We start from the raw sequence: 21,552 nt of genomic DNA on the forward strand, positions 1-21,552 counted from the left end.
GGACACAGTAAGTGAGAGGCTGGCTGTGCAGCAAAAGCCCTGAACTGCAACTGAAGCCCTCATTGTGTTTTCTGTCACTTCCAGGCCACCCCAGTCTGCCTGTGGATAGGGCATGTGCCAGGGATAGCTTGCAAGTCTGCTTTGACGCTTCATAAGAAAGGTTGAAAGGGCAGAGTATTTTTGCTGTAGTGTTCTTCTGGTGCAACTGTTATTTTAACCGCTGGAAGACCAATTGCTAGGCCTCGCGCCTAGCGGTGCACTGCGAAACCCTGCGTACGCAGCGCAAGATCTCTTGAAAGGGGTTTTTGAAAGCTGACCACACGCTCGTGCATGTGATCAGGCTTTCGCCAGCAGGCATTGGCTTTCTCGTGTTTTTTTAATAATAAAAGGCACACGATTGGGCAAAGGAGGGCCCATCCCTGTCCGTGTCTAGCACGCACAGCAGCGCGCATTCGCCTCGCTGCCGCGCTCTCTCCGCCCACTCCTCTGTGGTGCACGCGCACCACTAGTTTGGAACAAGCTTGAAGACTTGAAGATGACATTGAATAACCAAGTGCTCTTTTTTCTGTCGTACATCAGCCTCAATCCGTCACTTCCTAATCTTCCTGGCATCAGGTAAGTGGCGCTGATGCCTATATTTATTCAGTTTTGTACCCACTTCACCTTGGAGTGTTCTGAATATGCTTTAGAAATGGAGTCCGCCGAAGCAGGGGTGGCCGTTTCCCCCGTTTCTTGTTATTCTTGCCAAGTTACAGCCCGTTTGGAGCGTGTCTGCGTTGTGTGCTCCTTGGGTGCACCTGAAAGTGGCGGCTCCTGTATCCCGAGGCCCTCCAGTGCAAGCGGAGGCAGCCACCAACATCCGCGATAGCCTGGTACAAGGTAATGGTACCGTACCTAGCACGAACAGTGTGTACTACAACCAGCGGCAGATCGACCTCTGACCCCCCCCCCTCCCTTTCCCTCCATGGGTACGCTTCTCTACCTCAGTCTACCCAAACATCCTTCCAACGCCTGTTGCCCTGCTCTGTAGCACCCCCCTCCTTATCTTATGGCCCGTTAAGCACGGAAGGTGACGTCACGGGGCAAACCCAGCATTGCCTTGTAGAGAAGTTCTAAAGTTGGCATGACGCGGTCACCCACCCAGTATCAGCGGTGCTGGGGTTTAGTGTCTAGTTAAATTACAAAATGCCCTAGCTTCCACTATTTCATATATTACCCTTTTTCAACAATGTTTCAACAATGGCGCCCCATCTGTCTTCGCTCCTAACCCAGAGTGTACCCCTCCCTTCAGCCCATGCGTGCTCGCTGTCCCGATCTGTGCTCTGCACAGAGATGACTGTGTTGTTAACACCACTAACTTTGTCCCTTGTCTCGGGCTAAGCACCCAGACAGTGCGCCACCCTACCCGAAGCTGTGAGCCCTTCTGCACGGGATGTGCTGCCTTGTGTATCAACGAAAGGGAGGAATCCGAAACGGACTATATTTAGCGGGGTCCAGTGTACATGTCCGGGAGAACAGTAACACAAGGAGGGTACAAAGTTCCCCGAGTGAGGTGAGAGTGTGAATGTAGCGTAGAGAAGAAAAAGGAAAAAAGGGCGGGGAATTTCTCTTTTTGGAACTAAAACCCTCACACACCTAGCAAGCTAGGTGTCATGCTTCATCATATGCTTCTGCTCCTCGTCAGACTGGCGCTGCAATGTCTGACGGGCTCTTTATCGGAGATCTTCTGTTCCAGCCATATGGTGCATGCGTGTGAGAGGGCAAGTGAATGTGTAGTCGTGAAGTGAGAGTGATTTAAAAAAGGTTAGGCAATCCGCAGGGAACTTTATTAGTGTGGTTCACTCCCTTGGTTAAAAGGTGGGAGAGGAGGTAGGTGCTGTGATAAGGTTTACAGTGAGATATCTACAACCCTCTGGTCAGGTCAACATGTTTCTTGCATTCATTGAAATTCTTCAGGACCCAAGTGCTCAGTACTACACAGTGAATGTTTAAAATACAACCTTATGTCTTGAGGTCAGTAGAAAAGCAGGCCGAATGGTCCTGCCCTTAGACGAGCGACCTAGAAAGGAAAGAAGAGCACACAGCGGTGAAGGGCAATTCGTGTAGTGCTCCATTACTATCTAGGTACTTTGTTCTCTACGCTATACAGACACACTAGTGACACACAAGAGAAATTGAAAATTAGTGGATATTGTTTGGGCAAAACACCCACAATGGTGGTGAAAATTTCAAATAAGAATGAGGACGAAAGGACACTTCAATAAGTAAGACACGGGTGATGCGTCACGCTGCTTACCCTAAGACAATCCCTAAGGTGCCCCGCAGTCTGCTCCCGTGGGGCCTGCACCTTTGAGTAAGGTACCTAAGGGAGAGAAGACGTAAGGAGAGAAGGAAACCTTAGAAGGGACATAAGGCCGGCTGTAAGAACATTATCACAGGGTCCATCAGGCATTGCTCAGGGCTGAGCCGTCGCTCTCGTGTTTTACCCTGTACCTACTCATAAAGGTATGTCTACTGGCACGGGAGCCTCACCGAAGCAGAAGAGGCGGCGACAACCACTCCGGAAAGGATCTCAAGGCTCTGTTCATGGTAGCCGGATCCAACCCCCTCCTCACGTCTCCACATATGTTAATTGGTGGAGGGAGGGAAGCAGGAGAGGACCCGGTCCCGAAATCTAGCCGGAAAGACACCCGGGGTAGGATCGATGTGCCCACTATAATCCGTGAGTGCAAAACGGCCACTGCAACCAATGAGGGGCAGGTAGCTAGGACCTGCACACAAGGTGGGGCGCATAATGCCATGAGCATCACCTTAGTGATCCCGGACTTGGCATGCAACAAGGACATTGCAGATTACTCACCCAAGCGGCGTGCGGTCTCTGCCGTCCGCACCTACCCCCACGCAAAGTCTGGTCAGGACCAGGAGCGACTGGTGTGGAGCTCGGGCTTTCATCGTCGCTCTTGTAGCCACCACCGCTTGTCAAATGTGATCCCGTGATGTCGTGGTAGAGAGTGGTAGTGGATCACATTGCAGGGGTGACTAGATAGTGGTCACGGTAGTGTATGGGTGGTCGCTCAGTGGCCAGGTAATGACACTGGCATGCCAGGGTGCAAAACGGGGTTGTTTGGTTCAGGGTAATGCAAGGCAACGATACTCAACTTGAGCGAAGCACTATATGTGAACACGTGTCAGAGCAGTCATTAAATACGGGCTCAAGGGTGACTAAATCAGGAACAACCCCCTATACAGGTCTATCGTGTTAGGGAGGACCATGGGACAGAATCATTTAGACCCACCGTGTCTAGTCTCAACCGATGCACCCATCTCTGTTCAATCCAGAACAGTGACTGGGGGCAAATGGTCGGGTGAGATTCCAGTACCAGCCAACGGACACTATCTGCACACTATCTGCTGAATGTCCCTGGTGTGTAATGGTCGTAAAGTCTTGTGTGCGTCTTCAGGCATCTAATATTACTTTTGTGCTCTGTAATTCTGAGCTTCACTTGTCTCCTTGTCATCCCAATATAATGTTTATCACAGGGGCAAGTGAGCATGTAGATGCATCTGGCGCTATTACAGTTAGTGTGCCTTTTAAGATGCCAGGTGAATGTGTCTGAGAGCCTGATTTCTTTGTATTGATTTGTTTGTGGGCATACAGAGCATCCCCACATGGGAAATGACCCACTACTGGTGGAAGGCCCCACAGAGTACTCTGGGTACTGACATTCTGTTTGTTAGGCCTTGTGTGGATCAGTGCGTCCTTAAGATTAGACATGCGTTTGAACGCAAACCGAGAACGCGGAATATCCAGGCCGCCTGAATTGATGATGTTCCAATGTTTATTTATTGTCTTCTTAATGAAGTTTGAATTTTTTGTAAAACAGGTCACGCAAGTGATCAGTTCTTCGGATTCTTTAGGGTGTGTTTCCAACAGTGCTTCCCTGGGGTTATTCAGGGCTCGTTTTCAAGAGTTGTGGATGAGCCTTGTCGGGTATCCCCTGTCCTGTAATTTGTGTTGGAGGAGGCTAGCCTCCTTTTTGAAGTCCGCTTTGGTGGTACAGTTCCTCCGGACCCTGAGGAACTGCCCAAAGGGGAGATTGTCCCTCAGGGCTCTGGGATGGTAGCTCTCATATAGTAGCAGGCTATTCCTATCGGTGTCTTTGCGGTAAAGAGTAGTGCTCAACCCCTCTGGGTTCAGACCGATTCTGAGGTCTAGAAAGGGGATGGCTGTCTCAGAGATGGTGCCTGTAAATTTAAGGAATGGGTTCTGTAGAGTGATCCATGTACAGGACGCCTCGCAGGTCACGCGGTCTCCTCTCCATAGTACGAGGATATCGTCTATGTACCTGCGCCAAAGTGTTATGTTGCCATGTAAGGGGTTGTGTGCAGCCCTTATTATGTTTTCTTCAAAGGTAGCCATGTAGATACAGGCCAGACTGGGGGCAAAGGTCAAACCCATAGAGGTCCCCCGTATTTGGTGGTAGAGCTGGTTCCCGTATTGAAAGAAATTTTCAGTTAAGGCTATAGTAGCGCAGACTATTAGGAAAGAGACTGGTGTTGATGAAGACCACTCTTCATGAAGGAGGGTAGACTCAACAGCTTCAAGAGTGGCCTGCTGAGGGATGTTCGTATATAGTGCTTCAACGTCCAGTGTTAGGAGTAGGTCAACTCCCTCCCTCCCTTCAATGTTTTCTATAAGACGGAGCACATCCCTAGTGTCTTGTAAAAACGAGGGTATTTTCCTAAACACAGGTTGTAGGAAGGAATCGCAAAACTTGGAGAGCGGTTCAAGTAGCGAGCCGATACCTGAGACAATGGGCCTCCCAGGAACCGGTGTCACTCCCTTGTGAATTTTCGGGAGGGTGTAGAAGTATGGTGTTATAGGCTCAGTGGTTGTTAAAAAAAGCTGCTTCATTCTTGGTAATCCACTCATTGGTCTCGCCCTCCATGATCAAGCTAGTGATAGTTGTAAGCCGTTTGGTAGGGTCTATAGTCAGGGGTCTGTAGTGGTCGGTATTGGCTAATTGGCGTCTGCACTCTGTCATAGTCACAAGTGTTCTGGATGACAGTTGCGCCACCTTTGTCCGCTTGTTTAATTACAATGGTAGTGTAATTGGCCAGAGATTGGACAGCCTGTCTTTCAGCTGTGCTCAGGTTGTTGTAGCTGGTGGTGGCAGGTTTGTTGGCCAGGCCCTTAAGGACTGCCCCCTCAAAGGCTAGTACCTCAGGTGGAACCATGTTATCTGTTGGTGTGAACGTAGATGGTTTTCGTAACCCAGTGTCAGTGCTCTCACTGCTAGGCCTGCCTTGAAAGAAGGCACGCAACCGTACCTTTCTAAACATTTGTTTAATCTCACACATTTCAGCAAAGCTGTCGGGAGTAGGTGTGGGGACAAAGCCTAAGCCTTTTTCAAGAATTTTAGTCTCAATCGGAATGATTATCCTATCAGAGAGATTGACAATTAGACTCTCCATCCTCTGGTTGTACTCCTCGTTTCTACTGAGGTTGGCGTTGGTGTCTGATCTTGCCACTGCACACCTTTTTGACCTCCTCGCTTGCGCCCTCTTCCTCTGCCCCAGCCTCTGTCTAAAAAAGGGGGGTTCAATGGGTAAAACTGTGGCGGTCCCTGTGGGTAGAAGGGGTATTGCCAAGGTGGCATCATCTGTGGTGGCCCATGGAACATTGGTCCATTGGTATACCCTTGATTAGGATTAGGGTGACGTTGGTTGCGATTGTTGTTGTTAGAGTAGTTGCCACTCGAGTCACTGCTAGAGGATCCCCTCCGGCTACCAGTGTCTGAGCTCTCATCGGAAGAGTAACCATTGTTTGAGGTAGTATATCCGTCTTTCAAGTAAGAATAGACTTTTTCTTTATTGAATCTCGTCACATCCTTCTGTAACTTCGTCATTTTCTGTTTGAGGAGGAACTCTTTATTCTCAGCTATTTCGTGGTTGAACTCTGCCAATTTGGTTGTGAAGGGAGTTTTAGTTAGTGTCCCTCTGATGGCTGCCTCTATTGCTGTGATTTTTACTAATAGAGCGTCTGCCAACCTCTTGGCCGTTTGGAAGATCAGAAAGAGGAGATCCTTGGTGCACTTCCACGAGACTTGGCACCAATCTAGCTTGAATTGGCCATCCTCGAGGAAGAGTCTCGGGATGATGTTAACAATTAGTCCCTGGGGAGCAATGTTAGCTCTCAAATATTCGGTCATCATCCCTCCATGGACAGTGATCCTTAACCAGTCTTTTTTCATTTGAGTGAGCGTCACCCAATCCTCATTTGAAGAGCCTAATTTTCAATTTCTTTTGTGTGTCACTAGTGTGTCTGTATAGCATAGGGAACAAAGTACCTAGATAGTAATGGAGCACTACACGAATTGCCCTTCACTGCTGTGTGCTCTTCTTTCCTTTCTAGGTCGCTCGTCTAAGGGCAGGACCATTCGGCCTGCTTTTCTACTGACCTCAAGACATAAGGTTGTATTTTAAACATTCACTGTGTAGTACTGAGCACTTAGGTCCTGAAGAATTGCAATGAATGCAAGAAATATGTTGACCTGACCAGAGGGTTGTAGATATCTCACTGTGAACTTTATCACAGCACCTATCTCCCCTCCCACCTTTTAACCAAGGGAGTCAACCACACTATTAAAGTTCCCTGTGGATTGCCTAACCTTTTTTAAATCACTCTCACTTCACGACTACACATTCACTTGCCCTCTCACACGCATGCACCATATGGCTGGAACAGAAGATCTCCGATAAAGAGCCCCTTCGCCGGTGCCCGTCAGACATTGCAGCGTCAGTCTGACGAGGAGCAGAACCCATATGATGAAGCATGACACCTAGCTTGCTAGGTGTGTTAGGGTTTTAGTTCCAAAAAGGGAAATTCCCTGCCGTTTTTTCCTTTTTCTTCTCTACGCTACATTCACACTCTCACCTCACTCGGGGAACTTTGTACCCTCCTTGTGTTACTGTGCTGCCTTGTGTACCCTCTATTGTGGTTGTGCGCTCTCCTGCCCCCGGTTGTGCTCTCAGCGGGACTGGCAATGGCAGCTGTTCCTCCTTCCCCGGCCATGTGCTCCCTCTGGGCCACGGCTGTGCGCTGAAGCCTACAGTGGGGTACACTCCTTCCCTCTGGTGACTGGCTCCCTCGTGTATCGCACCCTGAGGTCGGTTCTGTCTGTCTATTTTGTCTCTGCTGTACTGATTCCTATGCTGGACTCCTCTCCCTCAGAGTGAAGCCCTCCTCCGGTCTCCCTGCAGTCTGGAACTGCTCTAGTCCGTCCTGATCTATGCTTTCTCCTCAGCCCATCCTGAGCAGCGTTCATTCTTGCCTTGGCACGTGCTGCAGTCCAGGCAGTGGTCCCTCTATCTGCTGTTAATACTAATTCAACTGCCCAGGCTGCAGCCCTCCTGTTCAAGACTCTTCTCCCGTCTTTTTCTCGGGCAGTGCTCCATCCAGTCTCGGGATGTGCTACTTCCTGCTCTTCTTGATGCCCTCATGTCCGTGCTCCCTTCTCCCTCGCGCTGTGCTCCCTTCTGCCTCGCGCTGTGCTCTCTCCTGCCTCGCGTGGTTTCATGACCAGAAGGTCCGTATTACTACTGTATGCCCTGTTGTAGGGTATTGATACTGACATAGAACAATAGGACATAAGAGCTGTATTCAAATCAATAGTATCAAAAAGAGATCTAGTTCAGTCAGTTATGAAGTGTTTCATATTGTATCGAATTGTATCAGCAATTCAAGAATTCGAGTGCCCACTCCAGCCTCCTTCAAGTACTGTCTCCATGCCTACCCTGCAGCATCCTTCCATCTTCGACTCTGCAGCATCTAAACCACAACGGTCTTCCAGAATTCTTGGCAAGTTACTCGACAGGCTCCTCAAGAATCACTCATTAGCTAGTCCGCAGTCTCTTTCCAGCTCTGACTCAGAGCAGCTACCCACAGTCCCTCCCAGTGCTCACCTACCTCCAGCCTCTCCCATAACACCAAGCAGCATCGTCTGCCACTCTCCTTCCACTCCTCACGCAGCAACTACCCCATACACAATCTGCAGTCACTCAGAATCTCTCACATGCCTCCTAGAAAAAGTCACTCAGATGCTCCCCTCCTAGATCCTTTCAGCACCCTCTCAGCTGTTCCCTCCTGCCTCCATCCAGCACTCATAGGTCTCACATTACTGTAAGTTTGAGCTATTGGCATTGCTATATAATGCAACACCAATAGCTCAAACTTTAATAATGCGAGACCTATTCCGTTGCAAATGCTTGTTTTTAGCTTGGGAAGCGGTGTTGGATGCGGTTATTCTGCCAGCGACAGGGAAGCTGTGAAACCGGGTGATGGCAGAAACGCAAGGGCCGGGTGCATCAACATTTGGGTATCATTAGAGAGCAGTTCAGCTAAGGGGCTGAGTAAGCCCAGCTCATCCCCACGTACGCTGGTGGTCCCGCTCCTGTCTCCAGTGCACACTAAACATCACATGTTGGATGGGAGCTGAGCTTTTCAGTCACTGACTGGGTGTTTTAACCCCTTGTCCGCGGCCGGAATTCCGCTCCTGTGCTGGACATTCCGATCGCGGGCGTGGTCATGACGGCCCCCAGTCGTCATCAGCACACGAGCACTGTGTGCCGTGACGGCTGGGGGCCGTCATCAGCATGGAAGGGGTTCAAACTTGGGGGCCACGTTAGACATGCTGTGACTCGAGCTTCCTGGAGATTGATAATCAGTAAGCAAATGGAGCAGACTGAACGAGGGCCTAGCTGCATACGTAAATTACCAACTACTACACAAAACCAGTTGGGAATCAAAGAACCACAGTCTTCCAACATGCAGCACACAAGAAATGCGCTGCCGCCATACCGCCATACTTAAAGATATAGCATGGCATCAGGGAGTGCCGAGCTGGAAGTGCTTGGTGTGAATGTAAAATAAAAAAAAGTTCCAAAGACAGGACATACAATAGCAGAGATGGGAGAGGACAAAGTCCTAGGGTTGATCCATGGGAGTCAACAATTGACAAAATAAGGTGGGACAAGCAAGTACCATTATCCAATAAGAAGCAATGTTTTTTTAAGGACACTGAAAAAAGCCGATCAGACGCTGGAGGCTGACTGTAAGCCCATAGCCTGAATACAGCAGGTCAAGAGACAGCGCATGTGCTGGCTAGGTTTGATCTAAAAAACAACATAGCACTGCGGGAGAGATTCAACCTGCTTTAGTATCACAAGGTCGATATGTTTCAGCCCATGACACAAAAAGGTGTTGTGACTTTTTTCAGGACCTGTATGAGAGCTGTTGCTCAAAAAGCACTCAACTCAAAAGACAACAAAACATTCATGACATATACAAAACCATCCAGAGATCCATGGGGACGTCGGAGTGTGAAGGATTGACTGACTGTAACCTGTAGGAAACATATGCAACAAAGGATTTTTTCAAAGAATGCATACTTGGAAAAACGGTTAAGATATACCAGCTAGGTGAGTGTCTTCTGTCATGAATATGCATGTGACCAGTCTCATATGTAGAAAGGTTTTTCAATTGGCGGCTTACCACACAGCTGTATCCTTCCATTGTATTATCACTCCAACAACCCTTCATCCATCACTGTAGGGTTTTGTGAAGAGACAACTACAAATGGTATCAACTAGCAAGATAAACCCTATAATACAGCTCGGGCAGAGGCAACACTATGATGTTAGTGACAAGGTCAACAAAATGGTACCCTGGTAGAGAAAAGAGATAGGGAAAGAAACTGGCTCTTGAAAACTCATGCATCGAACAGGACTGTACATATGACTGGTAAAGGAATCGCAGAAGTGTATGCTGACTACTATGAATCACTAATTACAGCTACCTCTACTAGAGCAGGGAGGTACTGCACCAAACTCTTGGGGGTGTCCTCCTTTCGACTTTATTGAATGACGATAGGAATGAGTTGGAGCAAGATTTAACAATTGAAGATGTAGAAGGAGCAATCTGATAGTTACAATCTGGTAAGGCTGCGGGGTCTAACAGCCTCCTGACAGAATGATATAAGAGCATGGCAGACATGGTGGCACAAAACATGCTTAACATGTTCCAGGCTGCCTCCCTCAGGACCAACAGCTAGCCACAATAGTGGTCATTCCCAAAAAAGGTAAGACCCCTGAGGACTGCAGCTTTTATCGGCCAGTCTCGCTACTGAACTTTGAGGACAAAGTAATGGCAAAAGCTCTTGCAACCAGGGTTCGTAGAGTAATAACATCCATGGTACATCCAGATAGTCCGGTTTTATGCCCCATAGAAGCACCAGATTGAATCTGAGACGCCTATATGGAATTATACACATGACCTGAAATAGACAGGAGGAGGAGGCCGAATTACTATCACTCGATGCATGAATGGCAAGTTTGGGCTTTGGCCCATGTTTTTGCATATGGGTAAAGCTCCTTTATACAAAACTATTGATATGGGAGCGGGTGAATGGTATGATATCCCACTATTTTACTATAAACAAGGGTATGAGACAAGGGTGTCTGTTGTCTCCTATACTTTTCGCTCTAGAGCTCGAGTCCTTGGCTGCCTGGGTCTGTCAATACCTGCTGGTGTTGGGTATCATGGGTGAAGGTGACTGGGGGGAGCGCATATCTCTGTATGCCAGTGACCTACTGGTATATGCTACATGCCCCCACTTCAATTTCAACCGACTACTTCATATAGTCCATTTATTTGGCAGCTATTCAGGGTACCAAATTGAATTGGAGTACGTTTCTTCTGTCTGGGATTGCCTCATCTCTGCCGGCTGGTAGACTCCCTCTGTTAACAAAAGAGATGTTTGAATACCTTGGTATACATATCTTGAGGAACAGCAGTTAATTCCTACCCGATAACTTTACTCCAACAGCTGGAAAGGTTGCGAAGGGACCCGACGCACTGGAGAAAGCTGCTGGTGTCTTTGATGCATAGGGCTGTCTTACTCAAAACAATGACATTGTCACACAAGCTATATGTACCGCAGAACACCACTTGATTTCTTCTTCAAAGTGGAAAGTGAATTGAGAAAAGCTACTTTGAAATGGAGAATGCACTAAGTAAATTTCAGCAAGGAGTATTCGAAGGGGGCCTGCAATCCCTGACCTGAGAAAATACTACTGGGCTGCTCAGCTGAATACAATTAATGATTGGGTATTTGCAGCTAGGGAGGAACCGGCCTATAGAGTGGACCATTTCTCGATGGGACACCGAGGATATTCTGTGGTGCTATAGTGAAAAAGGCTGGAACAGCAGTTACCATTACACACACATAAGCAAGAGTTTGTGCATGGAGGGAGGCCACAAAATTTCTTGGATGAGAAGGAAAACTAACGGAGAGAACCCTGCTGTGGGATAGCGACCTACGAAAGGAAGTGGGGAGTCTGCAGGATTCCATAAATGGGGACTCCTGGGTATAGATCACCTTGGGAAGGTCTGGAGGGTCCAGCAATAATTTCTTTTGATGACCTGAAGGCAGAATACCAGATGACTGAAGAAGAAAAGTTTTGTTATCTGCAGCGGAGTCGAGCGGTTTGCAGTCACATCCTTGAGGGGTACAGCTGCTGGAACATACTCCCCTGGAAAATAGGCTATTGTTAGACCCAACAACGGATAAAGCAACCTCCTTAACTTATAGGAAGATTATGAACAACACTAGACCCCTTAGGGACTCTGTGGGAGGTATGGGAAGCTAATGCGGGAATGTTGGAAGATGATGATTGGGTGTAGGCGAATCAGAGTCCCAGAGAGGTAGCTATTTGGGCGCCTTTTCACCTTGTACAGCTTTGTATCCTTCACAGATCCTACTCCTCTAGAGTACTCCTGCATAGGCTGGGATATAGCAACTCAGACCAGTGGGCCAGGGGTTTTAGGAAGTGAGCTCATTTTTCCACATTGTATAGGCCTGTCCCAGAATCCAACAGTACTGGGGGAATATTGTACCAGTCCGGCAGTGCAGCCGAAAAGGTGGTGTATCAGAGTCCGGGATTCCCATGGAAATGGAAAAAGGTCTGGAGCCAGTGGGTGGCATATAGGGGCTACTGACGAATCATTTTGGGGAGGGACAGCCGGGGTTGGATGTGGAAACATCATGAGATTTGTTAATAATGCTTAAAGAAAATGGCAATGGGGAGAGGGGTACTGTCTACTCACCTGCAAGCAATGTATGAGGAAATAGTGACGTTTTGTAATTTTATGTACTTACTTTTGATCATTTACCAACATCGACTGTTTCTCTGCAGCTGAGCAAATGTTCCGACGAGGAGCAAAGCCGAAATGATGAAGCATGACATCCTTTGGGGTGTGTGAGGGCATTATGATGAGACACACACTGCCCCCACAGATAGAGTAGCACATGACAATAGTTTCTTCCTCTACAAGGAACAGTGACTCCCTTTGTGTACTAGTTGCTTCTCGGGAGCAAGGGTCACTTGGCCTAATAATCAGCTCCTTGTGTCCCCCCTCTCTATAAATAGGAGAATAAGAAAAAGTAATGTAAAGGTTAGATTACCTTTGAACTAAAATGGCAGGCAGGTTTCTTAAATCGTCCATCAGATGGAAATCCTACGGTACTCCTCAAATTCCTCACCTAAAAGCATGGAAATAAGTCATTATAACAAGCTGTTTTTTTATCTTTATTTCGCAAACTGAATTAACTTTGCCTTTCTTTGCCTTTGCAGATGTGTCCAAAGCCAACGATGTGCAGACTTCCAAAGAAGATAAAACGGTTCGCCAGAGGCTCGTAGATTCTTCTTGTTGACCTCTCCTTCATTAGGCTTGAACTTTACTGGGCGCCATAGGATGGACCCTATGCACTGCTGTTGACCTGCTGAAAGTATTTGATTCAACGTCCTTATTAATGGACAGCTTGAGTATTACTGTCGGTGGATAGGACCACTCTTGTCATAGGAACCTAGTCTGCCTACAAGTCAAAACGCTGCACACGGTCTTAATTCACATAGTATCCTTCGCTGAAGGCTACAAAAGATTCTTAAAAATTGGAGTTTTGTTTTTTAGGACAGGCCTTTTAAAATATGCATTGTTGTATATTTTATTTTCCTGCTTGTTAAAATAACATTTTATCAGCAGTGCATCTCCAGTGACTTCACATCTGTTCCATCTTTGCTGTAAGAGTGACCTTTTAGGTCTAGGTACAGTTCTCTCTGATAGGCAGTATTCTGGGGCAGCTTGTTTCTTCAGGCTATTTTGAATGGTAATGTTTGAAACAGAAAACCATGTTGCTATCTACTTTTAGTGTAATGTAGGTTGAAAACATGCAGTCTACAGTAAATGTAGCTAAAATGTTTTTCGAGTGGTGAGACGTCTCTTTGGTAGGTTGGGTGACCTCGCTACACCTGAGACCATAATTTCATGAGGGAGAGATGCAGAACAAGGGAACATGTGAGATTGTCTCCTAGCCAGCGTAAGCTTGCGATCATGGGGGGTGGTGTGAGGGGGGGGGGATTAAGGACGTATCCTTGGTATATCGACTCTTGATACAAGTAGGAAATCATGTGGCATACTTCAGCTGTAGTCCTTGTTGGCACCATTGCCAGTAGCACTGGAAGGTGTAAGCTGCAGTGATGAGCGGGGCTTAGTACTACCACTCTTTATTTACTTTGAATGGATGTGCACATAATTTCTGGTACAGTACTTGAAATATTTCTGCATCGGGTACAGATGTGCAACAAACTTTGTATTGCCAAATACTATTTTTATATCCGTAGGTGTCAGTAGCAGTACAGCAACTTTTTGTGCATGCAAATTTAACTGCATATATTTATAGAAATGTATTTAACCTTCCAGTTTTCTGACACTGCCAAAAAGGAATCAATATGCACTAGAGGTGGACATGCAAAAAGTAGTAGAATCCTCCGTTATTGAGTTAATTCTCAAAAATGGTTGGTCGTTTTTTCCTGGATTACATGGGATGGCGCCCATCAGAACCCCCCTATCAGGTGGTTAATTTGTAAAAAAAAAATAATAATAATAATAATGAGTGCTGGGGCTCTCATTAGAAGGCAGCTTGCACAAGCCCATTACTCCTGTTACCATCGCCTAAAACAGAACCAACTACTAACCATGAAAGTGGGGAGAGGGTGTGGTATAATGGTCAGACCTGCTGACTTAGGAGCTGAGGAACCAGGTTCGAGTCTCAGCGTCTGGTCAACATCCAGTGATTCTGGGCAAATCACTTAATTTTCCTATACATTAATGGGTGCTTAACTGGTGTTCATCAAAAGCGCCAGTGTTGATGATTAAGTGCTGGTGCTGAGCACCGGAAACTACTGGCTCAAATTAAGCACTGCCGACTTCTCAGCTAGTGCTCCTACATTTACAAATGAGGAAAATACACCATATTGGCATGTTTTTTGTTTTTATAACTTCAATATATAAACATTAAATTCCACTAGTGCAAATCCTGTGACAACGGATGTGGAGCTTACTTCTGCAAATCTCAGTTTTCTCATACCGAAGAGGAATCTAGGTACTCTTAAAGTAGCTCACAGCTAAACTATTGCATAGATTTCGTCTCTCCGTTCAACTTCTATCAGCTTAATTTTGGCATATGCACTCTCCCTTTAAAATAGTACTCCAATGCTTGATCTGCATAAATAGAATGTGAGTGCAGAACCTGTTGATGTTTTAAAACCAGTTGGATGTTTTGGAGTTTGTGTTATTTAAAAAAGCAACGGTACAAAAAAGCAAGCAGAATGTTGTATTTAAAGCATTGCATGGTGGAACTTATTTCTTAAAATGGTCACCCATCATTGTGTTGTGGGTGGAACTGCAATTTTCTGGGCGGAACAGATAGCACCAGTTTTTATTTGCCACTGGGAAGCAGCAACACAAGCTGTAGGAAGATACAATGTGAAAATGTGCAGTTTCATATAATGTTCTCATTCAACTAATTTATCAGTTTATTTATTGAATATTTTGAATGTGATGACTGCTGAGTGAACGACCCACTTTAGAACACAGAAATGTTGCAGTCATATGAGGAGTTTCTGATTGAAATATGCCTGGATTACATTTTGAAGTCCCATTCTACACTTTGTGTTGTCCGGTTCTGCGTTCATCAGCAAGGATCTTCTTCATGGACTCTCCTCTTTATAAACTTTGCGCATTGTGTATATATTGTATGTAAATATAGTTGCCAGTACTGTTTAAATCTAGTTGAGCATAAATGTTGTGTAGATATGTATTGTTTGGCCACACTAGAACTGTTGGCCAACAACATATGCTCGAAGCCATACGAACCGTATCCAATCAATGGAGTATTTCAAATTCGCCAAACAGTGACAGATGTAGGGTGAAAGTGTAATTGTTTACTCATGATAATGTTAGGAGCCAATAAGTAATGTGTATCAGTTATTCTTCCATTATGTAGGCGTTTTAAGATGGTAAAATGAGGGGGAACGTGTTTGAAAAACAAACTGTGGAATATTGACGAGGCAGGCAATGGGCCATTAACCAACAGATTGCCTGGCTTGTCACCTAAGTTTGCACTATTGTTAGAGTCAAAAAGAAGCACTCTGTTCAGTATCTTGTTTTGAGGTCTACTAAACGATGACCTGAATAAAAACCAGTTTGAAGTTTTTGTCAAATAATGTAGATAGGAATCACATGAATGTATAAATGGTCTACTCAGAGCTACATTCAACAAGGGTAATATAGTTCTGGTATGCCTGTCGTTTTTAAATTGTAAAAATGAAAGTATCATCTTTTACGCAATTTTTTTTGTTCTTCACTTCTTGACAAAAAAACCTGTAGTTTTTAATATTTACTTTCCATTGCTTTGGTTTTTATTGTCAGGGAAAGAGAGTGCACCTGAAAATGGTCAGCAGTTTTTAGGTTTACTGTAATGTAAATTATTTGTTTCTGTTCAGTTTGTGTTAAAGTACTAGAAAAAAATATATTTTGAAACGTTAATAAAAGTGCCCCTTCGCTGCACCTTTGAGGCTGGAAGTATTTATTACGTATTGAGTACTATGGTTTTTAAGAACAACGTTTGCCAGAGCAGTGAGTTAACTTTTCAGGGGAAGATTAACACACTGTAAAGGTTCCTTGGCAATTGGTGGACATTGAACATTTAATTCTCCACTCTTCAGTATTATGGAGACATTACCTACTGTACATTTCTTCTACGATCTGCAGCAAAAGGTGCTGCTGATGGCTGCCGCTTTCCCCTCTGTCATAAAGTATTAGAGGAATTTTACAAGAGCATCTTAGCAGCCTTGTCTTTTGCAATAAAGAGAATTGTTCATATCGCATAAAGACTTGTACCCGCTACCACATACCTATTGTAGGTGTTGCTCACATTGCACCCTTTTAAGTTTCCCATTTTTAGGTGTGAGTAACTCCTCTATTTCAGCTATTGTTTTGCATTCTGGTACTTGTAGTCATTTATAACCAACAATAAATTCAGGACTTAAAGTATTAAAATGGAAAAGAAAAACCTGCACTGGGTGAGCTCCTCGCCATGCGATGTGCTTATTTTGTTCATTTAAATAGCTTAATTAAAGCTTTCAATAGCAAGTGAATTGACCTATAAACAAATTATTGTGTAGAGTACTTTTACTATACGCTTATGGAATTGTTAATAGTATTTATTGTTTGAAGTCTAATAACCTACACATCTTGTGCTGCATTGGTCCAGATGGCCCCATTTCTTGCTTCCTAAAGTTGTCCTGCTGATGGTGAACCGGTTCACTTTGTGAAAGTCACACTCTGTATGTAGGTGGTGATCATTCACTTCTTGTGTCCGACTTCGCAGATGGGACCTTTGTTAATTATAGGTGTAAATAAGCTCATGTTATTAAGAACATTTTTGCAGTTGGGAAATAATTTGTAGTATGGACAAGTGTGGCTGTTGTACATTGTATGTATATCTGATGCATAGCCCTTAAAAAATGGTAACTATGATGTTTACATTTTTCCATAAACTGAATTTACTCAAACTGTGTCCATGCCTTGTGTGGTTTATTGTGACAGTTTTTTTCTTTTCTTCAAATTATCTTGTCAAGTCAGTTCCGTATTTGCATAATATCACTAAATGGTGTGGATTATTCATTCTTTGTTTCCTTCGCTCCTTTCTAATTCACTTGCCCCTAAATCACCGAAAACGTCAATCTTGCATTTCTCATTCATCTCACTTTCTGAACTACTTGGCGTCTTCTCCTCTGTTGTCGAAACCCTGCATAATCATCTCTGTGCTTCATTTGCCCACCTCTCTCTCCGCTGGCCACATAGCTTTAGTCCTCGACTTCTTCTAAACCCTAAAAAGACTCTTCTATAACCAAAGTTCTCTTTTTCTAAACCAATATATACATGTAGGAGGCAGCTCTGATGTGTGTGTCAACCTTAATACCCTTTATGCACCACAACCAGCATCTTCATGCGTGTTGCCTTCAGTTGCAACTTCCATGAGTAGATCATGGAGAAGCTATTCACAGTCTGGGTTACATGTAAGGTCCTATATTGTGTAAGTGCAGAGTTAGCAACGCTTCACCAGGAGACATCATTGTAATCAACTCAGCCTCTGGCTCTATCTCGTCAATTGGTTGTCCATTAACCAATTAAAATATAATCCAGATAAAGTGGAGATTGTTTTTTGGCTCTACCTCACTAGATATTTGGAGGACTTGTCGGCGTTCTGCGACCACCCCAACCCACAACAGAGCACAGTATAAAAAACTTAGCAGTCAAATTTACAGTGCCTTGTCATTCCAACCTCAAATGCATGCTCTGGTTGGCTTTTGTTTTGGGCTGCTAATCTCTTCAATTTTTTTTATCCCTCCTGTCTGTTGAAAACCAGGAAAACGGTAATCCAGGCTTTGATTACGTCCAGAGTTGATTATGGAAATGCACTCTACTTGGGTCTTCCTGAATATCTTCTTAGTAGACTTCAAGGGGTGCAGAATGCGGCAGTCAGAACAATTCTAAACCTTGCTCCAAGAGTCACTTGATGCTGCATTTAAAAGCACTCCGCTGGCTCATTATCAAAAAGCGGATTCTTTTAAAGACACTGGTCCTGGCTCATAACGCCCTTCACGAGGACGAGCAGTGTACCTGAGGAGGAGGTTTTGTTCTTATGCCCCTCTTCCAGGAATTTACAGTAAACGCACAACCAATTAGCCAGTACCCCCCCAAAAACGCCGGGCCAGAACCGGAGGCAAATGCTTTTCTTACCTTGGCTCTGTGGCCTGGAACAAACTCCCCCTGAAACTTTGTTCCATTTCTGAGCTTTCTGTGTTTAGGAAAAACAAAACTTGGTTCTTTCAACAAGTTTGATAGGCTGATCAGTACTGTTCGGCAGGAAACTTTACATTTCAGCGCCCGGACACTCTGGAGTCTGAGCGTACTTTACAAATGCCATTTCATTACTCAGATGGCATGCAATCACAGCATAACAGTGCATAAGGACGAGCACAGCGCACTGACTTATCAGAGCAACGACGCACAAGATATAACATATCACCCTATCAATCAATCAATCAATCATGCCATTTGTATAGCGCACTACTCACCCGGGAGGGTCTCAAGGCGCTTGGGGGGAGGGGTATGCTACTGCTCAAACAGCCAGGTCTTGAGTTGTTTCCTGAAGGCGAGATGGTCCTGGGTCAGCCGAAGGTGGATAGGGAGGGAGTTCCAAGTCTTGGCAGCCAGGTAAGAGAAGGATCTTCCTCCGGCGGTGGCTCTTCGGATGCGTGGTACGGCTGCGAGGGCGAGGCTGGTGGACCGTAGCTGGCGGGTGGGCGTGTAGAAGGTCAGGCGGTCGTTGAGGTACTTGGGGCCCAGGTCGTGGAGAGACTTGTGTGCGTGGGTGAGGAGCCGGAATGTGATCCTCTTGTCGACGGGGAGCCAGTGCAGGTTCCTCAGGTGGCTGGAGATGTGGCTGCGTCGGGGGACATCCAGGATGAGTCGGGCGGAGACGTTCTGGATGCGCTGGAGTCTTTTCTGTAGCTTGGCTGTGGTTCCGGCGTAGAGGGCGTTTCCGTAGTCCAGTCGGCTGGTGACAAGTGCCTGGGTGACAGTCTTCCTGGTCTCGGTCAGGATCCAGCGGAAGATCTTGCGAAGCATACGCAGGGTCTTGAAGCACGATGAGGAGACGGCGATACAAAGAACCATCGTGACTTACACAGGTACTACAACAGACCAGAATGACAGTAACTCAGCTAAAGAAACTCATGGTACATGAAGCAAGTGCAAAAGATGAAAACATCCAAATTATGATCTCTACGGCCACTGATTTATGTGGCACAATTAACTAAATTTTGCAGCAAAGAAAGAAAAGTTATGCCGCACCTCTTTCTTTGAAAAGCAGCTCTGCACAACACAGTCGTGCATTTCATAGCTATTATGCATAGGCGGTGCTTAAGGATTTTGGGACTTTAAAAAGAGATGTCATATTTGTGATTCAAATAAAGATTAAAAACACTAGTGAAATAGTTCCATCTCAAAGAGTGTCTGTGACGTGAGTATGAATTTGTCTGAACAGCCCTACATCAGTTGTGACGAAGAAGGAATCATTCTATTCTAACTGTTTGACATACATTTGTGTGTTATTTCCCTTTGCAGACATAAGCCCTTCCCCAGGTCATCAAATGGGAATATTTGCACAACCTGGGAGGCATGGTCACTACTTCATTTGGCTGATCCCAGCAATCAACAGTGGAAGGTGAACAGTTAGGTTCACAAACTGCAGTCTTTTGCTAGCAAATATAACAACTTGTGATGCACTCGAGCTCCCCAAAAATTTAAATTGCCAATTATGCAACCCATGATGGATTAAGTGACGAATGTGGCAAATTAATATTCATACGAAAAACATTGCTGCTGCACAATCACGTTTTCCTAGTGGCCACGGCAAGATCAGAAAGGCATACTCCATACTCCGACAAAGCAAACCTGTATGCGTAAAGCATACCTCTTTACATAATCACATACCAATACCATCCACAACCATACAGAATGCACCATCACTACAACACATAAAACACCAAACCAGCATCCACCCTAAACCAAATTGTTTGATTAAAAGTATGCTGTGGCCCTCTCATAGAGAGGCCATCCTCTGAATGACCAACACACACTTCAAGCTGGTCAACTCAGAAATCAAACCTCCCAAGATTTAACTTACCCAAGTTGGTAAAAACCACCAGCTTTACGCAACAAACACTACTAAACTCTAATGCATGAATGGACATGCATACAACTACGCAGAAAAAAAACCCGACTAACTTCTGTAATGCATGATTGGACATACATTCGGAACACACAGCCAACACCACTAACTTACTATAGCAAGTACAACCACACCTGCACAAAAACTGCATGTTAATCACAGGCCACTGATGATCTATGTCAAACAACCATCCTCTGATCTGTAATGGAATTCTTGAAAGCATGTGAATGTGCCCAAACGCGGACAGCACAGGGCCAATCTAGTGCGCTGTACACAAAACTCCATAACGTACAGCATTGCCTTTTGCAGTTTCACAGATTACAACATATTACAGCCGCACCCACGCACTAAGACCAATGTGCAGGAAACAGTTATCCCTGTGTGTAGTATACCACACAGTGGGAACAACCTGAGCCCACTGACACAAGCATCACCCGTCGCACGTTGTACCTCCCATCCAATGCCTTAAATGGAACCATAGAAGTGCAGGCACTCACTCTTAAGACTACCTGCTTGCTCCTACAAAGTGCCGGTACTCCACCATTAAATGTATTGCAGCAGTGCTGAGAAGTGCCGCTACTCTCCCTTTCAAATTAATGAAGTGCAGGCACTCAGTCCCAGACCGTACCTGCTCATTTAAAGCACTGCTGCCATCAAAACCTGAACCGGTCATTCCACAAATATGGAGTCTGCAAACGCCACCGGACTCGCTCCACCAATGCGCAACCTTTCTGTAACAGAAGTTGAGACGGTTCAGTTTCCCACCCGCGCAGTGCGAAGAGGGTGTTTCCTTATTATCATTGGAGTCTGGTACCCTGCAAATGAAGGGTCACCTTTGCCATATTACCATCATAGTCTCAAAGATTTGGGACCCCCTCTATTATATTTTTAGCCAGGGAAAAGAGAGGAAAACATAAACAATAATAAGAGAAATTCCCCTACGGCTATATCATTTTACATTTGACGTAGTTCAAACAGGTTTTTTCAAAAAATACTCATTTAAATATCACAGATACCATGGTTTTTATGTCATTTTCATTTTTTTCTTTATTGTTTTTTATTTCTTTATATATTTTCATTTATTTTAAACCAAGTGCTAATACTGTATCAAAATAGTTATTTCATCATTCATATAGGTATATAAAAAAAGGTTACAATACATTATAAGTACAATTAGATCAGTCAATTAAATGAACCCTGATAACCACACATATGTCCACAATCACTCTCTATACATACATACCACAAATCATACTACATACAACAACTAATTTCTGCGATGGAGGTAGTCCAGATGAATTTTATGACTAAAACACCAGGTCTACGCGTTTCGGTGGGTTCAAACCACCTT

The 21,552-nt window shown here is 45.2% G+C and overlaps 1 protein-coding gene across 1 annotated transcript in view; it reads left to right on the forward strand.

The window, feature by feature from the left end:
* The window catches only part of LOC144772550 (pannexin-1-like), a 165,843-nt gene extending 149,876 nt beyond the window's left edge, over positions 1-15,967 (forward strand). Inside the window, exon 5 of the mRNA XM_078656971.1 lies at positions 12,694-15,967. Within this exon, the coding sequence (XP_078513097.1) occupies positions 12,694-12,773 (80 nt within the window). The 3' untranslated portion in view covers positions 12,774-15,967. The remainder of the gene's footprint in view (positions 1-12,693) is intronic.
* The last annotated feature ends 5,585 nt before the right edge of the window (positions 15,968-21,552 follow it).

Source organism: Lissotriton helveticus, chromosome 8, assembly GCF_964261635.1.
Source record: "Lissotriton helveticus chromosome 8, aLisHel1.1, whole genome shotgun sequence".
NCBI classification, from domain to species: domain Eukaryota; kingdom Metazoa; phylum Chordata; class Amphibia; order Caudata; family Salamandridae; genus Lissotriton; species Lissotriton helveticus.